This window comes from Amphibalanus amphitrite, unplaced genomic scaffold (assembly GCF_019059575.1).
Source record: "Amphibalanus amphitrite isolate SeventyFive unplaced genomic scaffold, NRLGWU_Aamphi_draft 000065F_arrow, whole genome shotgun sequence".
NCBI classification, from domain to species: domain Eukaryota; kingdom Metazoa; phylum Arthropoda; class Thecostraca; order Balanomorpha; family Balanidae; genus Amphibalanus; species Amphibalanus amphitrite.
Genome location: NW_024881561.1, coordinates 291,327 through 316,800, shown reverse-complemented (window position 1 = coordinate 316,800; position 25,474 = coordinate 291,327). Strand labels below are relative to the sequence as shown.

Below are 25,474 nucleotides of genomic sequence, written 5' to 3'. Positions count from 1 at the left end.
GGGCGGCGGATTCGGGGGGGGGGGGCAGGGGGGCAGCTGCCCCCTCTGGCAAACTCGTGGGGGGGGGGCAAAAGTATCTTTTTGCCCCCCCCCCCCCATAATTTGTGACAAAGCTTAGACAAGAAACCATGTACCTGATTATTCTGTTCGATCATCTGAAGATGTAACCAGATGCCCATAACTTTATCATACGTTGCCTTTCTTAACCCGCGCGGGGCTGGGGTCTCCAGCCGAACGCGCGGGGCTGGGGGGGGGGGTAAATTTTACCCCCCCCCCCCTGTTATCTCCCGAACTAATGGTCCGATTTGGAAAATTCAAACGCCAATCGAAAGCTCTCATCACGAACTACTAAAAACATGTACTTAATTTAAAGTTTGAGGTCAAGGTCAAGGTCAGGTCAAGGGTACAAATTGCAAGTTTCTACAGTATCGGCCTTGCACCGTAGTTGCCGAAGAATGGAGTCATGGACTGAGACTGATCGCCCAAAACGTGTTCTTAGGCTACCAAGACAATATTAGTTGCATACAATATCATTCAGAGGTCAAGGTCAAGGTCAGGTCAGGTCAGGTCAGGTCACCAAAAACAAAATATAGAAAAGGGCATGTGCGACACATGTTTTATGGGTCATTTTACTCATAGAATTCAATAGGCACACTCAATTAGTGATATGGACCACCTCTGGATGAATTTCAGGTCGAGGTCAGGTCAAGGTCAGGTCAAGTGAGGTCAAATTTTGAAGTTGGTTGTTAAGGCCTAAAAAGGTGTCTATCTGATGCAGTTTTTCACGGCGAATCGAATGGTGCTATTTTTGTTTCCGTACGAGGTCTAGAACTTCCAAAAAAGTCATTTAAAAAAAATGTGTGTCGTGACGTCATAAAATTTTGAATAACTCCCACATTTTTGAACCGATTCTTCTAAAATTTGGTATGTAGGTGTACATAGACGACTTCTCTGACATATATTCCGGTTTTTTCGATAGACTCAAAATTTTGGATTTTATAATGATTTTCCCAAAAAAATCAGTTTTTTGAAAAAATTTAGGCCAAAATCCAAAATTTTCAAAAAACCGAGATAGCCATTTGATAGACAAAGTAAAATTACGTATAACCTTTTTTGTTACGTCTTGATTCCTTTAAAAATGAAGATGTTAGCGGCGTTTGAACTTTTGCCGTTTTTGAGGCGAAAATGGCGAACATGACGTCACTAAAACGTCAATTTCTCAAAAATTTTCCGACGGATTTCGCTCAAATTTTCAGGGAAGGTGTCCAATTGATGTAAGAAAAGGTACTGAAAGTTTGGCGGCGCTGCGCGCCGCCGTTTTTGAGATATCGCAAAAATTCGCGAGGGGGGGTAAAAGTTACCCCCCCCAGCCCCGCGCGGGTTAAATGGCAAGCGTTCACGTTCAATTGAAGTTTTCCTATCTTCAACCTAGTTTTGGAGGCTTTATAAGCGTCAACGTGACGCAGCGGAAACCCAGGCCTTCAGTGACCGCTTCAGGAGCGACGGATACGGGGTGGCAGAGGAGGCATCGTTCCCTAAGAAACTTTTGGAGGAGGGGCAAACGTATATTCTTGCCCCTCCATATTGTGCCCTAAACATGAGGAAAATTTCCATAACCTGATATTGCAGCTATGCGCTCCTACAGCATGTCCAACGGTGCCTTTTGAATATGTGTAAATGCTAACCATTTCCGCTTTATATCATTTTGTTTTTGTCTTTTCAGATTCGATTTATAGATGTGTGCAAGAGACGCAACTCATACCTTCAGTGGTCGTTTGCCTCTATTTTGTACCTACATAAATGCCAAATCGCAAGCGAGCGGAGACGGAATGGCTAGCCATTCGCTTGCGGGTAGTTAGGACTGATGAGCGCTCATAATAAGCCACTCCCCTGATTTCTTCGAGCGCAACAGTTTCCAGCGCATAAAATGGTAAACGCCGAGGTCGTACACATTGACGACATTGACCAATGCACGGTATGGTATGACACCCAAAGGCCAGTCATCAGAGATCTGCTTTGGGCATTCGGAGGCTTGTGTGGGGCCAGTGTAAAAACTGGATGTTCACAGTTCAGTATCCGCTTTATTTCAATTTTCACTATAAAAAAGTAAAAATTAGTGTTGGAAACTTTTGAGGGTTAGGGCACTGATCATTAGTGGGCCCCCCTCTGTCTAAAGGCTGACTATAGAATAAAGAGCATCAAACACGAACAGTAGCGGCGGAACACCTTCAATTAAGGGCCTGCCGACTTTTGGTTCCATTCTTTCCATGCAACGCCCATAGCGCTAACGTTAAAATGCCAAAATCAAAGGGGGGCACGGTGCCCCGGTGCCCTCCCCGTTCCGCCGCCTATGAACACGAAAGCGAAATCTGAGGCATTTTGGAAAAATGAGTATGCCCCGCAGCGTCCGATAACTACCACCTTCCGGTGGGTCAAGCCAACGGGGCCCAAGGCTATAATGGCACTTTTATAACGATAGCACTAACCTTGTCTCACTTTTTGTTGAAGTCTGTTCCGAATGGTTTCGGCGACAGACTGGCTGCACTGAGGTATGTGCAACTTTAATTAAAGCCACCTGAGGCACCCTGACACCAGGCTGAATCTGGGTTGGAAATGCTCTTGCAGATATCACTGGCCGCTGATTCTCGAGTGCCTGAATCGGTAGATGTCGTGGCAAAATTTGGTGTGATAATTTGGACCTTACCGCAGTCAGCGCACCCTAAAAGAAACGCCCTACCCAGAGCTTCTGGATTCTCGTTTCAGTCCATCGTTCCTTCACCCCAGCCCACCGCCACGCTCCCTCACCTCAGCCCTCCGTTCCCAGCTTGACGAGCATTTGGGCCTTAGTTAAGCCTTGCTGTAGGCTAACTGTATAAACCCATCGAGACAGCCCGTCTCGGTGGGCTTAGTTGGCGAGCTACTGCCTTGGGGAGGGTTTCTGGCGGATCGCTGTCCCAATAGGTTTAGATGCGACCGACTGTCTCTGAATGTTTGAGCGGTCTCCTCCCGCTGTGAGCTAGTTGATATCTGTCTCAGAAATACTTTTTAAAGGAAGGTTAAACGGAAATCGAACGTAAAATGAACAGAGGAAATGCTAACGAGTTACCTCATGTTGAAGGAAAGCGCTCGCCTACTTCAAAAGGTTTGAAACCGTTCTTCAACATCTAATATGGGATCGGGTTATGGCACAACTTTTCCCATTGAAACTTTTTTTCTAATACAGCAATACGAAAAGCGTTACATTGTCCACTGGCGGATCCAGGGAGCGGGCATTTAAAGCAAATATTTACTCTCCCTCCCCTGGCCCCTGCATCGCCCGAAATAGACAAAGCGTACGTTATGTTTCCTAATAATAACACTTTTATCAGGATTTTTTATTTTTTTGCTTTATACTGTTCAGCAGTAGATCCGTAAGGAATCGGAATCCAAGGAGTTTTTGGATTTGGGACACTTTTTCGGGGGGTATGTCCCCTACAGTGTCGGAAACGTCTTTCTGGATCCGCCTATGACATCATCTCGACTGGGATCTTGCCCCCCCCCCCCCACGCCAAAATCGAATCCGCCGCCACTGCCGGTGTCCAGTCATATGTTGCAGCTGCATTTGGGTCATACCAACCATCAAATCATTGAAAACGTTTCGTAATGGCGAAACGATCGAACATCACGACGATCTCTGTTGTTTGCATGATTAACACCAGCCAATATGAGTGCCTGGGTGGCCTTCGTGCGAGATGTGAAGGCTCCGCCGCCTCCGCCATTCGTCGCCAGTTGCGCCGGCGCCGCCGATCGCGCTCGTCATAAACACTGGCCTCGGCCGAGCTCCGGCCGTGTCTGGCTCGAGCTGGTTTTCGCCGGCCTCCCCGCAGATGACTGGGCCGCGGCCGCTGGGCCGTACCGCCTGCTGAACTGCTGCCTCACCGGCCAGCCCAAGGCCCTATGGCCAGCCACTACCGACCTGCGCCCGCCTTGGGCGCACATGTGAGCTGACGAGCGGAACAGGCTGGCGACCGGCGCTGAGGCGTGGTCGAACGACGGCGACGCAAGGCACACAGGTGTGCTTCGCAGGTGTAAGGTCGGCTTGAATCACCGCCTCAACAAGGGTTTGATTGTTTCTCATCGGAAGATTTGTAGAAAACCCTTCGTTGTTTTCAAATTCACTTGATCCATGTTTCGCTTTGGTAGACAAAATAAATTATCATTGGGTATCCTTGGGTTGTTTTATGCATGAGGTACGACTATGTGGCTGTTATTCCATTACGAACTCTTTGTTTCCTGGCTGTCACAGCCATTAATTTTCTTAATTCGATGAGAATCTTTCACACGTGTCAATGCCGCCCTTGGCTGCGTTCGACATTGATGCAGCGCTCGCCGCCTGTCCCGGCCATCGGCACAGGCCGGTTATCTATATACTCGGTGGGTATATCATTTGCCTGCCGCCGACCCCGACAGTGAAAGTGCGTTCCTGGCGGCGCGGCGATGCGCCTCGTTCGCGCCGGGGGCGGTGTGCTGACCGAGGCCTGCAGTGGCCGTCGCGGGGCTGCCAGGGTCGGATGGAGACCGGCCTGACCCTGCCGCCGGCGACACAGGACTATAACTGCCGCGCTGCACTGTCAGAACAAGGCCGGAAGGATGGAGCAATGGGACTGAAATTAGCCGGAAACCAAACGATGCGACAGGGTTGATGGATGGATGTTGTTTTTTCAGTTCTCATTTCGCTGGTCCATAAGGAGAAAGATATCGCTCGAGGACGCAGCCCGAAACACCGCTGGAAAACTCAAAGCAAATGCTCGTATCGCATGCAAGCAAAATAAGAAATCAAACAGAATCCACACATACACTCGGTTATGCCTACCTGCAGCGCAATGAGGTAACTGGTCCTCATTTGCAGACGATTTGGAAGACCTGCAGCGGTATCGAGGATCTAATTGACCCTTCTCGCAGCCGCAGAGCACCTGTGCTCTCCCCGCCCAGCCCTGTCCTGAGAGCAGCCGTCCGTTGCAAAACTGGCGCCGGTGGCACGCGGCCTCGCCGTCGGTGCCTTCTCGCGTGCCGCAACCCAGGTGGATCGCGGCCTTACCTAAAGGGCGGCCCAGTTCCATTGTGCTCCTCAACAGAGGCGAGAACAAACTGTGGCAGCTGGCGACCTAGTCACAGATGTGTTGATTGCCGCGGTAGGAATGTTCCGCAGCTGTTCGCAGCTAGCTACGCACTTCTCGTGCCGATCAGCAGTTAAAATGTGTTTCCAATTAAAAGGTATTTTGCACCGAGATAATAACAAGATCATTGGCGGGTCGCACGAACAATGAACAAGCTAATTTTGTTTTGCATCTATCGACTTGGCTGTAATCTCGACCTCAACTCATAGAGTTTAGGTACGGCCCTCCAGGTATTAGTGGTTGCCTGGTTGGTTGCCAACATCAAAATAATCGATCTGCATTGATGAATACGTATAATGGCTGTTGAAAACCATTGCCGAAGTGTGTGCACGAACCCTCTTCTCATTTCTATTGAGTCATTTCACAGAGGTGTCCCTGTCATTTAATATTATTACACCAAAAGGACATAGGCTAACCAACCACTCTTTTGCTGGAGGGCCGTACCAATATATCAGTTTGTTCACCTTTAGCCTAACATTCGTTATGACTGTGCTTTTGACGAAACTTAAGTACCTATAAAGTCTTAGTTACGTATTGTTTGACATTGTCCAAGCAAGGCGCTCACACGTAAACGGCAGGCTCTAGCAAGTCGATAATCGGCTGAGCCGGCAAACGAGTGCCGTCTATCCGAAGCTATCTTAGGCTGCGTACCAGGAGATCGGTTCGAGGCCTTTCTGCCACAGAACGGAAATGTCTGATTCAGACTCAGCTCAGCGCACACACACGTTGGCACTAGCGATAGTTTCCGCTCGGCCGTCACATCCCCGCCAGCTGCGCGGACGTGCGGTGTCCAGCTGCACCCTGAAACCGACGCACACACGGCGGGGAGGGAGGGACGGGGAGAGAGGTCCCTGACGCCGCCGCGGGCTTCCCGCAGTTCCAGTCGTCTCCGTGCCGTCCTTCCGCCGCGCCGAGCAGGACGGCCGGAGTATTTCCTGTGGATGCTGGCCCGCTGGCCTCGACTCCGGGCCGGTCTGAGAACCAGGAGGGCAGGGGTGCAGAGAGGACCACGTCCTCCGGGGGCCGGTCTGAGAACCAGGAGGGCAGGACAGAGAGGAAGGACCACGTCCTCCGGGGCCGGTCCACCCGGTGACCTCGCCGGCACAATCTGTTATTCAGGAGCAGCCGGGTGGTGTAAAACTCATCACCGCTACTATAGTGGCAAACGGTGGCCTTGACCCGTGCGTGTGGGGCCCGAGAGTTATCATCTCATTTAATGCGTAAGAACATCGCCAGGTAAAACGTTGCAACACATCCTCACGTTCGACGTTTGCATACAATTATATTTTAAATGGAACGTTGAGGCGGTTTAACACCTTATGAACGATATCCTCACGTAAAACGGACGTCATACCTACCTCTCATGTCCAGGTCCCCAACAAAGCAACGCCATGGACCATCTCCGTTCGTCGAAAATACTAGCTATCGTCTCTTCAGCGATCACAGACCTGAAGCGGCCGAAGCCAATGAAGCGGCCGAGCCCTGTCTTCAGCCTGAACGGCAACGTCAGCGTAGCCTCCGCAGAAGTTATCGTCAATTCACGTCACCGGGTGAAAATCAGCAGATAGTGCCGGTGTAACTGCACTGTGGGTGGCGTGGAAAGCTAGCACCGTACACTGTGCATGGTGCAGACACGCTCAAAAATAAAATAAGACTGAATAAAAAGTTAAACGGATTACCGTCCAAACTTTATCACAAGCTCGTATTCCCGTCTTCTTCATATGTTAATTTGTGACCGCCGTTGTTGTTATCTGTCGTAGGTTCTGTTCTCTGCCACAACCTATACCCTGCCACACTGCAGTGTTCCCTTTCGTCTGTCGGCAGGTTCACCCGCTCTAACCATAAACCTAGCTTATGTCACCGACTCTGACCGCCGTCCCCCGCGTCTGCCGGCAGGTTCACCGGCTCGGAGCGCCAGGCGCGCTCCGCGGCGCCGGGCCAGGCGTCTCCGTCCCGACAGATCCTGCAGCAGGTCCCCGAGTCCACGACGGACGCGGTGCCACTGGAGCGCCTGCTGGAGCTAGAGCCGCTGGTGGACACCTCGCCGGCCCAGTCCGAGCGGCAGGCGCTCGAGACCGTCAAACGCACCGTGCCCAACCTGCCCATGGACTTTTGGGCGCGCCGCGTGATGCGCACCTCGCGCGTCAACAGCACGTGCGCGCGCCTGCCGTCGCTCTACGACATCAAGTTCAACAACATCTACTGGCAGGTGCTGGAGACGAGCAATGGGACATACAACTTTTACGGTGCGTACTACGACAACCGGCCGGCGCTGGCGATCGGCCCGCTGGTGCGGCTGCTGGTCATGATCGACCGTCTGAAGCCGACGCTGCTCACGCACTGCCAGATGTGGTTCGATCAGCTGCCCTTCCCGATCATCGCGCCCGTCATCGAGTACAAGTACGTGTGGTACGAGAAGTGGGGCAACTACGAGCAGGGCATCCTGCAGCCGTACCTGATGGCGTGCCAGGTGCCGCGCCAGTTCCGCCAGATGGTGCCGCGCGCCGTCACAGTCGTGGAGCGGCCGTGCGACAAGTCCACCGTGGCGCTGAAGGTGGTCAACAACCGGCCGCTGCCCGGACAGCGCCGCCAGGACTTCGCCGTCTGCGTCAAGGGCCTGTCGTTCCCCGACCACGACCTCTCCGTCCGGCTGGTGGAGTGGCTGGAGACGCTGCGCGTGCTCGGCGCCAAGAAGGTGTTCCTGTACAAGCTGGAGGTGCACCCGAACATCTCCAAGGTGCTGCGCTACTACCAGCGCCAGGGCCTGGTCGAGGTGACGCCGCTGACACTGGCCGGTGAGCAGCCCAACCTGTCACCCCTGCAGCGGCTCTATCTCAGCAAGATGATCACCAACCGGCGCCAGAGTGAGCTGGTGCCCTACAACGACTGCTTCTACCGCAACCTCTACCGCTACGAGTACGTGGCGCTGTTGGACACGGACGAGGTGATCATGCCGACCGCGTTCAACAGCTGGTCGGAGCTGATGGCGTCGGTGGTGCCGCGCGCCGACCACCAGGCGCACCTCCGCGGCAGGGAGATCGCCTCGTACAACGCGCGCAACGTCTACTTCTTCGACGTGCAGGGCCACGAGCACACCTGGCAGCCGGACATCCCGCGCTATATGCACATGCTGCAGCACGTGCAGCGCAGCCGCAATTACACCAAGCCGGGCCAGTACATCAAGTGCTTCCACCGCACGGACCGGGTGGTGGCGCTGCACAACCACTTCCCGCTGGCGTGTCTGGGCGGCTGTCTGTCCTACAGCATCAGCACCAGCGACGCACAGCTGCAGCACTACCGCGCCGACTGCGTGGGCCCGCTGCAGAAGACGTGCGAGGCCGAGTTCCGGCGCGACTCGGTGCGCGACACCTCCATCTGGCGCTACAAGCAGACGCTGACGGCGCGCGCCACGCACACGCTGGTGCAGCTCGGCTTCCTGCCGGCCGAGTCGGAGCGGCTGACCGAGCTGCTGCTCAGCGGACGCTCCGCGGCGTCAGCGGCCATCGTGGCGCGGTAGCGAGCCGGGATCACCGGCAGACGGTGATATCGCTCATCTCTGGTGTTCTCTAGGGAAGGTCCAGTCTGTGATTTATAATGAGGACACGGTGCATGACTCTGTAGGTGTTTGACCGGGCTGTCGAGCCGAAATGCAGCTCGATGTTATTTTATGTCATACATGCGGTTCCGAAGATACCCTGCTTAAATGATAATGGTGATACACGATTAGGTATAATGCGTAAGCGCCCACGATATTCACAGATCAAACTGCTTTGATGAGTTTCTGTAAAGCATCCATCGAGAGTATCGTATGCTGACTGATGACCTAAGAAATGAATACCACAAACGCCGGTTGACCGGCAAGGCGGCAAGCGCTTATGACATGCAAGCAGAGAACTGGATGTGACTGAGCGTAGGTGTATGCCTACAGGTCGTATCTGATATACCATTTGATGTTTTTGCAACTCCATTATGTAGGTATATATAATGGTGTACCTATAATGTGCAGCCGATGTGATATGATGATGGCACATTTGGATGGTGAGGTACACATTTGGTACACGACGTCTCTTTGTATTGCTCGTGTTTTTTTTTTTGTGAAGCCTGAGTTTTGGTTGTTCGCTGCATGTGTTGCTTGGCGACGTTTTTCGGAATTTACCTTATTCAATTACATGACGTGTTTATTTTCTGTTTCGTATAACAGAAGTACCATAGATAACATGAATAACATGATTCATGTTATCTATGCAGATACCTACACAGAGATCAGCATATGAAGATAAAATATCGATGCGACTAAACCATTTAGGTACGATTATTTCAACCCCGCAAACCTGCTTTGGGTGAGGATAGACGATGTTGAGTATTACTATTTTTGTACTGTTTTGTATACAGCTCTACCGGCGTTCTCAATGTGTTGCGATCGGACCTACTTATGCAGTGCGTGCCTCAGTCACTCCAATACACAAAACCTGTAGAAAAATGTTTACAAGTTGATGTTTTCACCGACTACCGGGTACCGAGTAAAACCCACGAGACCTGCGGTCTCGCGGGTTTTAGCGGTAGGTTTTGCACCTATAAAATTTAGTGTAGGTACTTCAGGCTATATCTTCGTCGTCTTAAGCTTTTAAGTGTTGAAGATGCGATCGACTTGTTGGGTAACAAGTCGGCCATGATCGTGTAAAATGGCTTCATCGTAGATCGATTAGTTTCTGAGATATAACCGGAAATGTAAAAGTGCAAAACCTACCGCTTAATCTCGCGAGAGCCGTACCTTTAAGACTTTTATCAGGCTGAGGTCCACCGGGTGGCGGACCATCACAAGATCCGTGACAGGCGTCATTACCTGCCTACAGGACTAAAGGACATAGGTACCTAACATACCTAAGTCGATGTATCTGTCAGCCTATGCATATCCGACTAGCTAGGCAGAAGGGGTGGGAAGTCGGTCCCGGTGCCGGGTGCCTAAACTTTGACGAGCTGCTAATTGCTATTTAGGATTTTTGCGGAAGATTTCGGTCACAAAGACCCGATTTCGATGCATTAGCATTAGTTCAACGTATCCTCACTAGATGGCAGCAGCGCTTAACGCCTGAAGTTATGCTGTACCGCAGGGCTGACTCGGCTAGCTGAGCTCGGCAGCGCTCGAATGGAAGGGATTGAGGTATACGCAGCCACCGAGCGTTCTCTGCATACCTATGATTTCCATGGTAAATGCCTGTATTCATCGCACGTATTCAAATGCGCAGGCCAATGGCCATGGAGGTGAACGAATGTTATATGCATACCTAGGTAGATAGAGTCCGGGTAGGGGACGCGACCCCCCAGCAGGGCGTGGAATTTATTTGGAAATCCACGGACCACGCCGGGATGCAGGTTAATAACTGACAAAACTGTCCCGGGATTAGCGGTTTTGGCACTTTTACGTTGTTCACGTCCCGCCGCAAAGGAAAAAGGTAACTTTTATTTTGGAAAAGCTAGCTTTGATGCTGGTTATACTAGCGTCTTTGATTTGGGGTTAATTCCAATGGTGATTTTTACCCTCACATTCCATCTTCGTATATCACACGTTTTGTAGTTAATTTTAAAATTAACTTAAGTTTAGTATACCTATTATTGGTGCCTTTTACGAAGACATGTAAAAATCATTAAAATTTAGCACAACTTTCTTAACAAAAACTGGCGCAAATAAGACAGTTAATATCATCAGCCTGGTAATGTTCTGAGTCAAGATTTTGTACTCATGCTGCAAGTCTTCCCATATACGGAACTTAATTCTTGGCCATTCCTGGCTTCTCATTGGTGGATCGCATGCCCTACGCGAAAGTCACCAATGAGAAGCAGGGGGACACTAGCAACCTAGAGCAAGCATCGAACAGCACCGTTCTGGGATTTCCCATGCTGATGCGGATGCCGTGTAAAATTTATCATTCAAGAAGCGTATGCTCGATGGGCGCCGGCATTATAAAAAAGCAAAGGATATTATCCATATAACTGGTGAGTTCTTTTGAAGTTTGTCTCTGCTAGATTCAGAGCTCAGAATGTTGTGTTAGTTAATACCTTGTGCTGCAGAAATTGCTTTGTAATGTGCACTGCTCCCAAATTCCTAAATCCTAGGTAGCATATGTTTTCAGAATTTGTATTGCTTTTCGGGGGAACAATACAAATTGAGGACTTGTGATTGAAGTACAGGATAAATGGCTTATTTTTTACTCCTGACCGCTACCATATTTTAGAGCATCCCGCACATAATGTAGGGAACGCATATTCAAGCATAAAGGAAGTATACCTACCAATTTTGACCTGGTGTTTTGAATTTGAATAGCAGTTGTGTAGCATTAGCCGAGAATAGCGCAAATTAGGAGCTGATGCATCCCATTGATTACCCTAGGCAGATATTTTTTCATTTCTTCTCAAATCATTGCCTTGCACAGAAATTTAGGGTGGAATCTAAAAACAGGGCACCTGGGACAATTTGTTCAAGGCTTTTGAAATTATCACGTGATAATTGACCTGTTAGAGGCATTGAAAGGGAGAGAACTTCTCAGTAATCACATGACTAATATGCCCTCCAGTGCCTTGTTTTCAGATTCCACCAAATGTAGTGCCTGATGGAAGAGTTCCAGGAATGCAGCAACCTGTTGAGGCCAGCATGAGCCCATCAACAATCAACATGCAGTTGGTTTTGAACTATGCAATATAATTGGTCAAAGCTTTATTAGCTTCAGCTGCAAACACTGTATTAAGCCTCTACTGCAAAGTGCAAATGGAATAATGCTGTTAATGAAAACAATTTAAAAATTCCTTTTGTATGCATTAAGTTTTTCTTTTCTGATCATTTAAGTATATTTTTTTTAATTTAGTCCGAACCTTTTGATGGGAAGGATTCACAAGGACAGAGCCACCGCTAAGCGAAGCTTGTTGCGATGACCCTGCCCTCTACCCTCCGATCGCGCAATTCCGATTCTATGGCAGAATTTAGAGTCCAAAGTTTTACGTGCGCACAAAGCCGCGCACGGCCGGTCCCCTCGCTGACTTCGCCTGGCTACGGCCTGCCACCAACCGCAACCATACCTGTCAGGAGGCCCATAAATGTCGAGCGCCCGTCGCGCTTCGAACCCGGACTGTCATAACCGGGAACGCGTGCTCTCACCACGCGGAGTCCAACGCTCTAACCAACTGAGGTAAAAAAAATAATTATAAACATAATAAAACGGTAGCAAAAAAATTAATTTGAGGAAAGTCATATATTTCCTTAAAGGAAAGCCATTGACAGCATCTACCTTGCCAGCTGGTCTGGCCTCTTATACGGCCTTGGGTCTGGCCAGTGACTTGCAGGTGGCTGATATTTGCTAAAGCCTAAAACTGAGCATTGTTTTTTCCTAAGCACACACCCTGTCCAGCATTGTGTATTCACTACAGGACTGAGGCAGGGCATCTTTCAGCTGTTACAACAAAGTAGGTATTCAGCTAATTATGCTGTTCTTAGCCCAAGTTTTGAATGCTATTTCAGTGCACAGTACATTGCTATTTTTATGACATAGTTTTTTTTTCTGCCAAACGCATACTGGAAGTTTTGCCCTCCACTTGCACTCAGTAAGGTAGCTACTCTAAGATGCAATTCATGCAATTGAAAAGTGGAAAATTTTAACTGACATTGCATTGCTGAATGTGTTATATCTGTTAACCCTCGCCTGTATGGGGGGTCGAACGGACCCCCCACTCCTCGGTTTTTCGCGAATAACTCGCGTAAAAAGCGCCCGATCGCGACGAAACTTTCTGTACCTTCGCTTTAATCAATTTTACACCTACCCTGAAAATTTCAGGACCCTGATCCAAGTGACCTTTCACCTGTGAGCTACTTTTCGAGACCGTGTTTTGCCGGAATAGCGATTCGACGTATGTCGGCATCGGCTCGCATTAGCCGCGCGTTTGCAGTTTTTTCGTGGTTTCAAGCATTCAAACATGTGAAATGATGTTGGTCCCATGCATAAGGGTGGGTGTCAACTGTCAAGGTCACCTGAAGAGGTCAGGTCATTGACCTTTGATGACCTCGGTTCACTTTTTCGAGCTTTACATGTTTCTAGGCCAGTTTTTGGAGCTGAATTCAAATTTAGCAACCAAATGAACATTTACGAAGTAGTTTTGGTGCCTTCGTAAATCGTAATATGCTACGAAGCTATCAGAGGCGGTTGACAGTGACACCTGCTACAAATACCCTGCAGGACCCCTACTGGTTGACCTGACCTGACTTGACCCGACCTGGCCTAAATGCATGAAGACATCATCTGTGATCAAAACTAGCATGATATTCGTGATCAGCACCCCGAAAAATCTTATAGCGGCCACACTTACGACATTCAAACAGGTCCCGATTTTCTCGGCTTCTAGGTCATGGACCTGATCTGGAAGGTCAGCCAATGACCTAGAACCTTAAAATTGGGTATCGTTGGTTTCCTCTCGTCACGGGCAGCACGCTCGTTTTTCCGCGAAGCTCTAGCTTGATCAGGGGTCAAACGGCGAGGAGGGTCCAACGGACCCCCCCCCCCCTCCTGATACGTTTGAGGCTGGTAAAACAAACGGGCGAGGGTTGATATTGTTGTAAAGGAAGTATTTCATCCATGTTTTTTTCTTAGTTTGTGTTAAAGGCATCAGTAAATTTCCTATAATATATGAAGCATCAGAGCTGGGCATTGCGCAACTTAAGTCCGCAACTCCGCAACTCCGCAACTTGCGGACTACCCTCTTGGTAGCGGAGTTACGGATCGGCTACCGAGCCCAAAAAAGTTGCGGAGTTGCGAGTTGCGGAAGCGAAAAATTCTAAAGCGCAACCGCTACCGGGGCCGCCACCGCTGGTGGGGGCGCCACTGTACTCTTTGCACTCCAGACTGCACACTGCACGTGTTTCCACTTTCCAGGCTAGTTTTTGAAGCTGATTTCGAATTTAATGACCGTTTGAACATTTACGAAGTAGTTTTAGTGCCTTAGTAACATGTTACGAGGCTTTCAGTGGTGGTTGACACTGGATAGGCGGTAGGACGCCTACTGGTTGACCTGACCTGACCTGACCCGACCAGGCCCAAATGCATGAAGACGTCATCTTTGATCAAAACCAACATGAAATTTGTTATCAGCGCCCCCCCCCCCCCCCAAAAGCATAAAAGCTTCACTTTACGAAGTTCTAGCAGGTCCGATTTTCCCGACTTTTGGGCCATTGACCTGGCCTGGAAGGTCAACCAATGACCTATGACCTTAAAATTGGGTATCATCGGCTTCCTCTCGTCACGGGCAACACGCTCGTTTTTTTTCCCGCGAAGCTCTAGCTCGATCAGGGGCCGAACGGCAGGGGGGGGGGGGGGAGGGGATCCAACCGACGTACACGTTAGACGCTGGAAAACACCGCACACAGCGAGGGTTAAGTCAAATTTTATGGTCGCCACTACGGGGCCGGGGGCGGGGGGGGGGTGTTTGGACACCCCTCCGTAAGGTTTTCTGCAAATATATAAAAAAGGCGGCGGCAACGCGGCTGTTTTCGACACTGCTATTAACACATCCTTTCCACGTACATTGTATCAACATGTCAGACCCAGGTCACCTCAGGTCAGGTCACCAGGTGAAGTCAAGGGACCCAATCTCCGAAAAATTTAAACACCCGCCCTAGCAATACAGGGCAATATAGCAATTTGTAGATACACCTATTGACCGATCACTTTGAAACTGTCTGCATGTGACAAGGGTAACAAGATATCGGTACAAAGTGTATTGTCTCATATTTTTTTATATTTGTGACTTAAGGTAAGGTCAACTGTGTGACCTCTCCATTATAAGTCTGGGAGAAAATACGACTCGTCCGGATTTGCGGCAAAATGATCCCAAACAATTAAAACATGCAAAGAGTAGCACTGGCAGGTCATTTACGTCAACTGGTGTCGCAATGACTTGCGCATTGAGCATTATAGGTCACGTGACGTCATCAAAGGTCACCAACAGTCAGGTCACCAACAGAGGTCAACCAAAGGTACTACCTACCTGTCAGACATAACACTGCACTTCAGGACTAAAACTGATAAAACATAGGAACCTTATAGAGGTTGGTAGCGGAGTTGCGGAGTTGCGGAGTTGCGAGTTGCGGTTTTACGATCTGCAAAATAGTTTCGGAGTTGCGATTGCGCTTTGGGTACCTTAGGTTGCGGAAGGTAGCGGTAGCGGTTTCCAAATTTCGGTAGCGATGCCCACCTCTGTGAAGCATAAACAAAGTTCCAAGTTTTCAATGTCCCAAAATTCAGCAACTTTCTGAATGTTTTGGGGTGCAGTACATCAGGCATCTGCACCACACCACGAGGATCCACAACACTGAACACACAACAGAACACATGGATTTCCTTTGGCCAGGTTGCGATAAATTCATACCAGCTGAAGGATCTTGCACCTTCAAGATTCCAATAAGGTGGATGAACACTGTTTTGGTCTCTAGTCAGGATTTATTTCATAAGGATTAAGGATATCTTACAGATTTCAATAGGGTGCTCTGTAACTTTATTGTCAGTGCATTAGGCATATGCCTATTAAGTGCCTATCTTTGGATAAAACATCATAGTTGGGTTTAAACTGAATGCCACTTTAAGGTGGACGTACTTGTCTATTCTCAGGAATGCCTCAGGAAGCAGTTTCAGCTGAGGGCATCCTCAGCTACATAGACAAAAATGGTCCCTTCAATAGTGAGGACTATGCTAACAGCATCCAGGAGGATCATCAGAAAGTTGTAGGCATAATCAAGAGCCTACAGGGCCTTGGTCAGGTGAGGTCTATTTTTATCTATGGGAACACGTGTTCAGCCCTTATTTTCTGCTTTTTATGTGCAAACAACCATGAAAATGTTATTTTTGTTAACTTGTTGCATGCCCTCATTAATTCCTTTTTCTGATTTTATTTGCCTATTTTAGCAATTAATATATCTGGTATTGGTGAAGTGCAATGACGGTGGGGTAGGACAGAGGTTGTCTGTAATTCTCATAGCATCAAACATACTCGTCATTAGTAGCCGTGGATGAGATAGCTGTGCCCTATGCATGGGTGTGTAGGTCAGGGAGTCAGGAGGTCGGCGCTGACCGCCGTGTGCCGTCGCCGCCCGCCGGGCAGCTGAACATTGGCCTGGGTGTGTACTGTGTAGGTCAGGGAGTCAGGAGGTCGGCGCTGACCGCCGTGTGCCCCCGCCGGGCAGCTGAACGTTGGCCTGCGTGTAGGTCAGGGAGTAGAAGGGCAGCACTGACCGCCGTGTGCCCTCGCCGGGCAGGTGGTGAACGTTGAGCAGGTGACCCGTAAGCACTGGGAGCTGACGGACGAGGGACGCGATGTGGCGCGCACCGGCAGCCACGAGGCCAAGGTGTTCAACGCCGTGCCGCCAGAGGGCATCGCCCAGTCGGAGCTCATGGTGAGTGGAACACACTCGGAGCGCAGGCCCAGTGTTGCGGCTTGCTCTGGTGCTGATAGCGGTACTGTTGAGGTTAGATGTGCGTGATTGGTGAAGAAATAATGATCAATTCTCAAACCAGGCATCTTTGTTTTGTGGTAACCTGCTTCTGACCCACGCCCTCGGTAATACGTGAAATCCTACGTTCTGTTGTATTACATTGTATTACACCCGCGATTAGCACCACCTTTCCATCACATTCCATTAGACGCTCGTATCTGACGTAACCTCTCGAATCTGACGTCGCCTCTGACCTCTCCCTCAGTCGAGCGTGCCCAACGCCAAGATCGGCTTCAGCAAGGCGGTGTCGTGCGGCTGGGTGCGCGTGGACAAGGGCCCGGCGGGCGCGCGCGTGTGCCGGCGCGTCCAGTCGGTGACGGACGTGGTGCGGCTGCACCTGGCCGCGCTACAGGACTCGGCTGACGCAGACGTCTCCGAGAAGCTCAAGGCGGAGTACAAGAAGCGCAAACTGCTCCAGGAAGTGTGAGTGACGATGGAGGGGCGTGGGAAGGAGGGGGTGGCTATGAAAGGTGATCTGGTAGCTATACCAGAACTGATTGTGTAATGGTTTGTTTGTCGCGCTGACACTCAGCTGTCACAACAATCTTCAACCATGCGTCTACGTTTATGCGCCAGTAAAGGTTTCGCACCGCGCCGCCGGGATCGTCGGGTCGCTAGCAGTGGATGTTTCTCCAGCTGACTCACCCCTCCCGTCGGGCACACGGCAGCGTCTCCAAGAGCTACACAGTGTCGAAGGGCGCCGACTTCACACTCAACATCGAGAAGCCCGAGACGGACCTCACGCCCGAGATGATCGCCTCCGGATCCTGGCGCTCCAAGACGTTCAAGCCGTACAACTTTTCGGCGCTGGGCGTGCCGCCGGCGCGCGGTCACCTCCACCCGCTGCTCAAAGTGCGCGCCGAGTTCCGACAGATCTTCCTCGAGATGGGCTTCTCCGAGATGCCCACCAACCGCTACGTGGAGAGTTCCTTCTGGAACTTTGACGCCCTCTTCCAGCCGCAGCAGCACCCCGCGCGAGACGCGCACGATACCTTTTTCATATCCGGTCAGTGGCCTGCGATCAGCTCAGTGAAAACTGCAATATATCATTAGTTTTTACGCTTGTCTCTAGATAAATATTTTTTTTTTTTTGTAATTTATCGTTCAATAGTATGTGTGCCATGTCACCCGCGCCGAACTTGTTACACATTTATATTTTGACCTGCCTGCTATTTGATGGCTAGCTGACTGTCTCCATTGGTGCCCCGTCCTGTGTGCCCAGACCCTGCGACCAGTGTCAGCCTGCCGGCCGACTACCTGCCCAAGGTGAAGCGGGTCCACAGCCAAGGAGGGTTCGGCTCGCAGGGCTACGGCTACGACTGGAAGCTGGAGGAGGCGCAGAAGAACCTGCTGCGCACGCACACAACGGCCGTCAGTGCGCGCATGCTCCGTCAGCTGGCGCAGGAGAAGGTGCGCGGGAGCGGCCGAGGGAGGGGAGGAGAGTGGGATGAAGGCGGGACATGGGTGCTCTGTTACAAATAAGTGGTCGGGGAAGGAAAACGGTATCGAACACTTCAGTGTCTTTCCATTTATTTAGTGCTTCCTAGCTAATTAGCTCTTTTCTAAATGATGTAAGCTTCTGGTTTGCCTTTCACGCAGATTTGATAGACAAAAACTAATTATGAATAAGGGTAGCCTACATATAATTGGGCGTCAGTTCCTTGACTCGTAAGTTTGTGGTAAAAAGTAAAACAGCCGCTTGTTTGTTTTGGCAGGAGTTCCGGCCGGTGAAGTATTTCAGCATTGACCGCGTGTTCCGTAACGAGACGCTGGACGCCACGCACCTGGCTGAGTTCCACCAGGTGGAGGGCCTGGTGGCCGACCGCGGCCTCACGCTCGGACACCTCATGGGTGAGCGGCGGGTCGTGTGGGTCAGTCAGGATAGAAGGCATCTCAGAGGTCTCTCGGTATCTTTGCAAAAACAGTATCGTTTTCAAGTATTAGAACACCACTTAAGCGGGAGACTGCTGCCATGCTAGGATTCTTTCAATCATGCCTGCTTTGGAAATCCTGGTCTAATTTTTTTCATCTGGTAAACCAGCCATATATTCACAAATAACTCGACAACTATATTCAATGGGATCAACGTGATGACGTCACCCTTGCTCCATATGCTGGCGCACGAGTATTTGAACGTTGTATGTCGTACATATATACCGAATTTCACCCTCGAGCGTCTAGCTCGAATATTCTGTCTGCTGCGTCCGCTAGTCGCTGATCCCCTCCTCTCTCCAACTGGCAGGCGTCATCAACGAGTTCTTCAAGAAGCTGGGCATCGAGCAGATCCGCTTCAAGCCGGCGTACAACCCGTACACGGAGCCGTCCATGGAGATATTCAGTTGGCACGCCGGCCTCGGCAAGTGGGTCGAGATCGGCAACTCGGGTGTGTTCCGGCCCGAGATGTTGCTGCCCATGGGTCTGCCCGAAGACGTCAACGTCATCGCCTGGGGACTCTCCCTGGAGAGGTAGGTCGCGGCCCTGTGTTCCGCGGGGGAGGGGGGTATTGCTGCGCGTGTGACCGTGGCGCCAGTTATGGCTGGTGGTGGTGCTATTTCACCCGCTGTGGTAGGAAGTGCCACAACAATTCAGGTAGTCTGGGCCAGGCTGATATTTTCGTGATGACTTATTCCATCATATAGCTGTGTTGAACCTAGTGTTATTGGTCCCGAGTTCGTACGGTGACGGTGATCCACGCCTGCATTTCAGGCCGACGATGATCAAGTACAAGTTGGACAACATCCGTGACCTGTGCGGACATCGGGTGGACCTCCAGATGGTCGCCAGCAACCCCATCTGTCGGCTGGACAAGTAATCAGTAATGACCGGGCGGCGCGAGCACGGCGGCCGCAAACAGTGCTGGCATGCTGATGCGACTGTTTAGCCCTTTTCATAGTGTCCTTCATGATAGCGATAGCTTCGTCGCCGGACCGTCATCGCCTTGAATTTTCCTCTTAGCTCACAGGAAGATGATAATCGGCCCTCAGACGGACTAGGCTGCATCAGTTACCAGCAGCTATTGAGAACTAGGTACTTCGGACCTTTGTTTATTGAGCGTGATCGATGCAATTGTCACATAGACGATCTGTCAGTTTACGATTCGTGTGTTGGTTCTAATTTGCACCACATGACACTCCAACCATGACACTGACCATATGGCATGCCTTGACCAGATGACACTGAATGATTTTCCTGTAGTATGAGTTATTAAGAACTTAAATAACCTCACCCAGGAATTGGAATTCGCTTTCACTCATCCCGTGCTGTTTTTAACCGGGCTGAATGTTTCCTACAGATCACGTCACACCTATGCATCACCATCATGTCATACTACCTTTTGGTTTGATAATACGCGCTAGTTAGCTTGAGGAAACATAAACAACCATGACGATCTGAACTCATAAACATTTTAAAATTGTGTCCGCTCTGTGTCCTCATAGCAACATTATTTGTTGTCCCAAAATGATTGCTTCCGCTGAAATTGTCAGGAATAATATTTTGTTAGTAATATCCAGTTATATGCATTTTTGTTTTTCAACGTAACCAGTGGCGTTTGTTGAGGCTTCAGGGCCCAAGCCACGTTTCCCTTCGACCCCCAGTCCGCCTTAATCCCGTCAGAAACTCACTACTCTGTGGCGTTATCATCTGACCGTCTCCTCCCGTCTCCTCAGGCAGAGCGGCGCGGCGCGGCCCGACCCGCGGCTGGCCCGCCTGGAGCGGCGCCAGCAGGCCGTCCTGGACGAGCTGGCCGGCCTGGGACTGATGCTGGACGAGTGTCGCCAGCGGCGCGGCCTGGCGCCCAGCTCGGCCGCGCCGGCCGCCGCCGCCGGGCCGCCCCCCGAGCGGCTGCGCGTGGCAGTGTACGCCGCGCCGGACCGGCCACCGCTCTCGGTCGGCCTGCTGTGCCGCCTGCTGGCGACGCACGCGCCCGTCTGGTGCCGCGCGCACCTGCACTCCAGCTGCGCGGCGCCCCCGGCGGCGGCGGCCGCGGCGCGCTTGCTGCCGCCGCCCAACGGCGTCTCGCCGGCGGCGGCGGCGCTCCACCTGACGCTCATCTGGCGGCCGGGGCCGCTGCGCACGGTGGTCAGCCCGCTGGCGGCGCCTCCGCTCCAGGGCGAGGCGGTGGCGGCGCGGCTGCTGGCGCGCCTGCTGCAGCCCTGGCGGCCGCGCCTGTACGCCGAGAGCCCGGCTGTGGACGCGTGGCTGGACCAGGCCGACGAGCTGGCGGCGGCCGGCGCCGACCGCAAGGCGCGCGCCGCGCTGGTGTCGGCGGCGGCCGCCGCGCTGTCCGGCCGCCGCTGGCTGCTCGGCGCCGAGGCGACGCTGGCCGACGTGGTGGTGTGGTCGGTGCTGACGCAGCTCGACGCCGTCAGCCCGCCGCTCCGGAGGTGGGCCGACGCCGTGGCGGCACTCACATGACAGCGGAGAGCCTGTGGGAGTCCCGCGCGTCTTCACTAGGGCGACGTGAAGGGAGGCGCTTAGCGGAGGAATGGGGAGCCACCGGTGAGCAGGGATCGACTGTGAGGGTTGCCGAGGCTGCGCGCCGCTATGATAATATTCTGAATAATATTGACGCTGTTACGGAGTCGGGTTGCGGGACGTGGGGCGGGTTCGTCAGAACATGGGTTCGTCAGTGTCCTGTGAAAATCATCACGGCCCCACACATGACCAAATACATAGACGTGCACAAGGAACGAGATACTTGTGGCTTTTGGTGCCGTCTACGTTGAAGTCAATGGTAAATGCAATCCAAGCGCCTAACTGCGACGTCATTGCCGAGATGATAACCCGTTTCGCCACTTCATCTAATCAAAATCGATCGTCACTAGCCAATTATCGCGTTTACATAGGTATATTGCAAAACTGACCAATAAGGCACACCCCCGACCATCTGCCCAAGGATGAGCATTCATAACCCAACGGTCAAAAGCCGATTAGACAGGTACCGTGGCGGACAGAGTACCGCTCTGCGCACGTGCATGGCAGACGGCGCTGGAATTAAATCCCCTCGGGAACTAAGTTTGCTGGGTAATGCCCTCCGGCTGGCAGGACATGTACATTGTACAGTGCAATAACGACCGAGATCGAACAGATGACCAGATGGAAGGACGCCCGAAAGTGAGGATGACGTTTGTACACCTCAAGTAAAAATTGGAATAGTTAGATTGCTTAGAATCATATCAAAACGAATATGATACCAGACGCCTTCGGTTCCCTCTCATCACACCGCAAACCAGACGTAACCCGCACTGTATGTCACGAAGCCGTATCATCGGTAGCGCAGCCGTTTGTCGCCTCCCCGTCAGCGTGTCCGGCGCACAGTTCCGCCCCCAGGCCCGAGAACACCTGGAACCGGTGGTTGAGCCCGTCGGCCACGTGCAGTTTGCAGGCGGAGCCGAGCGCGCCGCCGGCCCGCGGCACCGCGTAGAACACCCGGCCGATGCGCGAGTGGAGCAGCGCCATGGCGCACATGATGCACGGCTCGCGCGTCACGAATGCGTCGTACCCGGTGCAGAGGTAGGGCAGCGCGCCCGCCGGCGGCCTCTGCACGCTCGGACCGTCCGAGCCTCCCTCCCGGCGTTCTGGAGGTGGTGCCTCTGGGTCTGGAGGCTGGCTCTGAGCTCCGCTGGAGGGTGCAGCTGGTGTCGGGGACGCGGACTCGGTTGGAGCTGAGCCTGTCTCCGGTCGTTCCTGCGCCGCCGCTGCGCGGGTCCACACGCCCCCGCCCTGCGCCGCCGCCACCGCGTCCACGGCGCGCATCACGGCGTGCTGCAGCCGGTGGGAGGCGCGCGCGTCACCGGCCACCGCCACCAGCCGGTCTGTGGCCGGGTCGACCACGGCGCAGCCCACCCGCGGCCCGGCGCTGCCCGCCGCCGCCGCCGCCGCGGTGGCCATCCAGCGGAGGAGGCGGCGCCGCTCGCCGGGACCGGCCGCCGGCGGCGCCAGAGACGCCTCGACGCGCAGGTCGCGGTGGAACACTGTGGGCCACAGGGCGGCCGCCTGGTCGTACTGGCGCCGCGTGATGGGCCGGCCGGCGGCCACCGCGGCGCAGTACAGCTGCGGGCCCAGGCCGGTCAGCGGCGCCGTGACGCCGCGCTCGGCCAGCGCCGCCTGCAGGTCGGACAGGGGCCGGCCCAGCGGCCGCGGCGCGCCGTCACACGCCGGCGGCGCGGCCCCCACCGTCGGAAACACGTTCTCCAGCAGGTCGATGAGGAGAAGCAGCGCCGGCGCGCCGTCCAGCCGGGCCGTGCGGACTCGTTTGAGGTGCGCCAGCGCCGGCACCGGCAGCTCGGCGGCCAGCCGAGCCACCAGCGCGGCCGTCTGCCGGCGGTCACAGACGTGTGCGACCAGGGCCGTCTGCACGGGTAAGGCACGCACCACACTGTCTGACAGCACTGGCGTCAGATGAAATGGCATGTCATCAGCCACAGTGACAGAATGCACCTCAGGTGCTGACTTAGATTCAGCAGGCATCACAGCATCAGTTCTCTGCCTTTTTGGTGGTGGCAGTAGCTCCATGCTTTATTACTTCAGTGTGCTGGATAGCTGACTGCAGGTAACATCATCAGATCAGAAATATGCCATATACCTGGAAGCAAGCAAGCCCCTATTAACAAGATTTATTAGGTTTTATTACAATTGCTGAACAAGTCAATTGTGATTTCGGATGTGAACTGGTTCAATTAAATGGTATTTGCCCGCAAACATTGCAAATATATACCAACTACTAATAAGTGTTTACGGATAAGACACAACCTTGAATTAAAGGTATTTAATTTAATAAAGCTAAAATTAATCATAATGACAGTTGAATTGAAAGCATAGTACAAAGATATGAAACTTCATGCCTGCTGAAATGTCACTTGGCAAGACATAATTTTATCAATCACCAACATCAGTTGGGCAAACTAGACCTTTGGAATCAAAATATGGAGGCATCAAAAGATTGATTCCTTTTGGGCATAAATGCAGACCATTTCTAACTTACCAATCACATAAAAATAAGAGAGTGTTTCAAGAAGGAGCATGCCTGATCTTGAACAGAAATGCTTGAACTATCTCCTAAGCAAAATAATATTGCTCCTATCATAACAATTTGAATTCTATAGGTAGTGAAAGGCAATCAAGGAATTGATTCACTTTTAACAGATAATCATAATATTGATTCCCCATCAGCTGGCTAATCATTATTTTGATTCACAGGTAATGTTAACAGATAGGCAACAATGACTTGCAAGAATACAGCATTTATCTTGCTATTATTCTCATTTAGTGGTATCCTCAGCACCACAACTGATACCTATAGCATTGTTGTACTTTACCTTCACTACATTTGATAACAATTCACAATTTTTAAATGTCAAGGATACAAAAACTGAAGCAACAGGTAAAAACCATATAAATAATATAAAAGCACTACAACAATGATAATTAGGGGTTTAAAAATTTCATTTTGCCATTTTACACAAATACTGATTGGTTAGTATGTGATTCATGATACAAAAATAACATACAGTGGGATTTCCTCAAAACAGCTTTTACGTGATGGACAGTGGCTCTGTCTTTTTCCCATTCACAAGGCCAAAGGGACAATTTCTTAGCTTTGAGGTAACACTTTTTGCAAACCTACCACATTTTTCTACCTTTTAAAAGAAAAATCTCACCGTCATGGGCCTTTTTTCAACCGTAACGATTCATTTGAAGTCAAAAGTGTACCCAAATGAATCAAAAAATTGATTCCATGCCCATATTTGGTCATGGCTCCTCCCACCAGAATCAAATTATTGATGCCTCCATATTTTGATTCCAAAAGTCTAGTTTGCCCAACTGACATATCATTTTCACCCATAGTCTGAGTCGTATTAAAAACAAAAGCAAGCTAGTCAATAGCCATTAGCCTCTCTAAAATTCCGTGCAGGTAAACAGGCACGGTACCTACCTCAAGCTGCAAAATTCACCATCCATGTCAATTAGGTACCTACCTACCAAGCCTAAAAAAACTAACCTATCTCTTCATTATTCGGATCAAATGCTAAAAAAAACATAGAAGGTACAAAAGCGAGTGTAACATGCTAGCAAAACATGAAAATTGTTCAATCAGTTTCTATCCTAAGCCAAAGCAAATAAAAACACAAAAATCACACATTTGTCTTTCGGCAGCCAAAATCTACCGTATTTTGTCTCACAAGCGCAGGGTTTGTCAAATCTGGTAAGCAGAGTCTACTACATGTCTACATCTATTTTTTTCAATCGTTCTCCCTTTCCGATCAATGAGCATAATATATGATGAATAAATGGTTTTACCCGAAAATATAACTAAGGTACGAAAGTTAGCTTCCAAAACCATGCTCAATGCTTTAAATGCCTTTTGTATACTAGAAAAGAGCTAGTTCAAAACTAGTCGTTATACTAGAAAAACAAAAAATACCAATTTTTCCTCACATATAAGGTTTCAAACAGCGTACTTTAAAAAATTTATTTTCTTATATTTTTCCACCAAAAATAGGAAATGGCTCTGATGTTTCTTTTTCGTAGGAATTCGTCACATAAAGGATTTTTTAAGCAATTATACCGCTTATTGCCTGGCAGCCACGTTTGGAGGGACGCCTTGCAATGGGTGCGGTTATTTCTTCTCATCTTAGTTTGCTATTTTGGCGCGATTTTGACAATTTCTGGCGCATTCCACTTATTTACTTTAGCGGCCATAGGGCAATGGTTCACTTACGGGAGATGAGATGAATTCAGTTGGTGACATACCAGGGAAATAAGCTAAAATTAGAGTGCTCTATTTATT

The 25,474-nt window shown here is 51.0% G+C and overlaps 3 protein-coding genes across 4 annotated transcripts in view; 2 read left to right on the top strand and 1 right to left on the bottom strand.

The window, feature by feature from the left end:
* Positions 1-9,636, top strand: part of LOC122378809 — a 33,415-nt gene extending 23,779 nt beyond the window's left edge. The window contains exon 3 of the mRNA XM_043360318.1: positions 7,053-9,636. Coding sequence (XP_043216253.1) covers positions 7,053-8,673 — 1,621 coding nt within the window. The 3' untranslated portion in view covers positions 8,674-9,636. The remainder of the gene's footprint in view (positions 1-7,052) is intronic.
* Positions 9,637-11,038: 1,402 nt separating this feature from the next.
* On the top strand, positions 11,039-21,381 carry LOC122378807 (phenylalanine--tRNA ligase alpha subunit-like). Its single transcript, XM_043360315.1, has 10 exons — positions 11,039-11,150; positions 15,803-15,951; positions 16,447-16,584; positions 16,889-17,106; positions 17,352-17,689; positions 17,906-18,093; positions 18,399-18,534; positions 18,926-19,148; positions 19,390-19,491; positions 20,352-21,381. Exons 1-10 carry the CDS (start codon positions 11,096-11,098, stop codon positions 21,097-21,099), a joined length of 2,295 nt encoding a protein of 764 aa, XP_043216250.1. The 5' UTR covers positions 11,039-11,095; the 3' UTR covers positions 21,100-21,381.
* A 135-nt stretch (positions 21,382-21,516) lies between these two features.
* Positions 21,517-24,830, bottom strand: LOC122378808 (probable inactive tRNA-specific adenosine deaminase-like protein 3). Of its 2 annotated transcripts, none has more exons than XM_043360317.1 (2): positions 24,620-24,830; positions 21,517-23,269 (listed from the first exon to the last, which is right to left on the bottom strand). In XM_043360317.1, the coding sequence occupies exon 2, from the start codon at positions 23,197-23,199 to the stop codon at positions 21,937-21,939; it is 1,263 nt and encodes a 420-aa protein (XP_043216252.1). In that variant the 5' UTR covers positions 23,200-23,269; positions 24,620-24,830; the 3' UTR covers positions 21,517-21,936. The 2 variants fall into 2 exon arrangements, with proteins under 2 accessions (XP_043216252.1, XP_043216251.1); XM_043360316.1 differs by having other exon boundaries at positions 21,517-23,230.
* Positions 24,831-25,474: the final 644 nt, after the last annotated feature.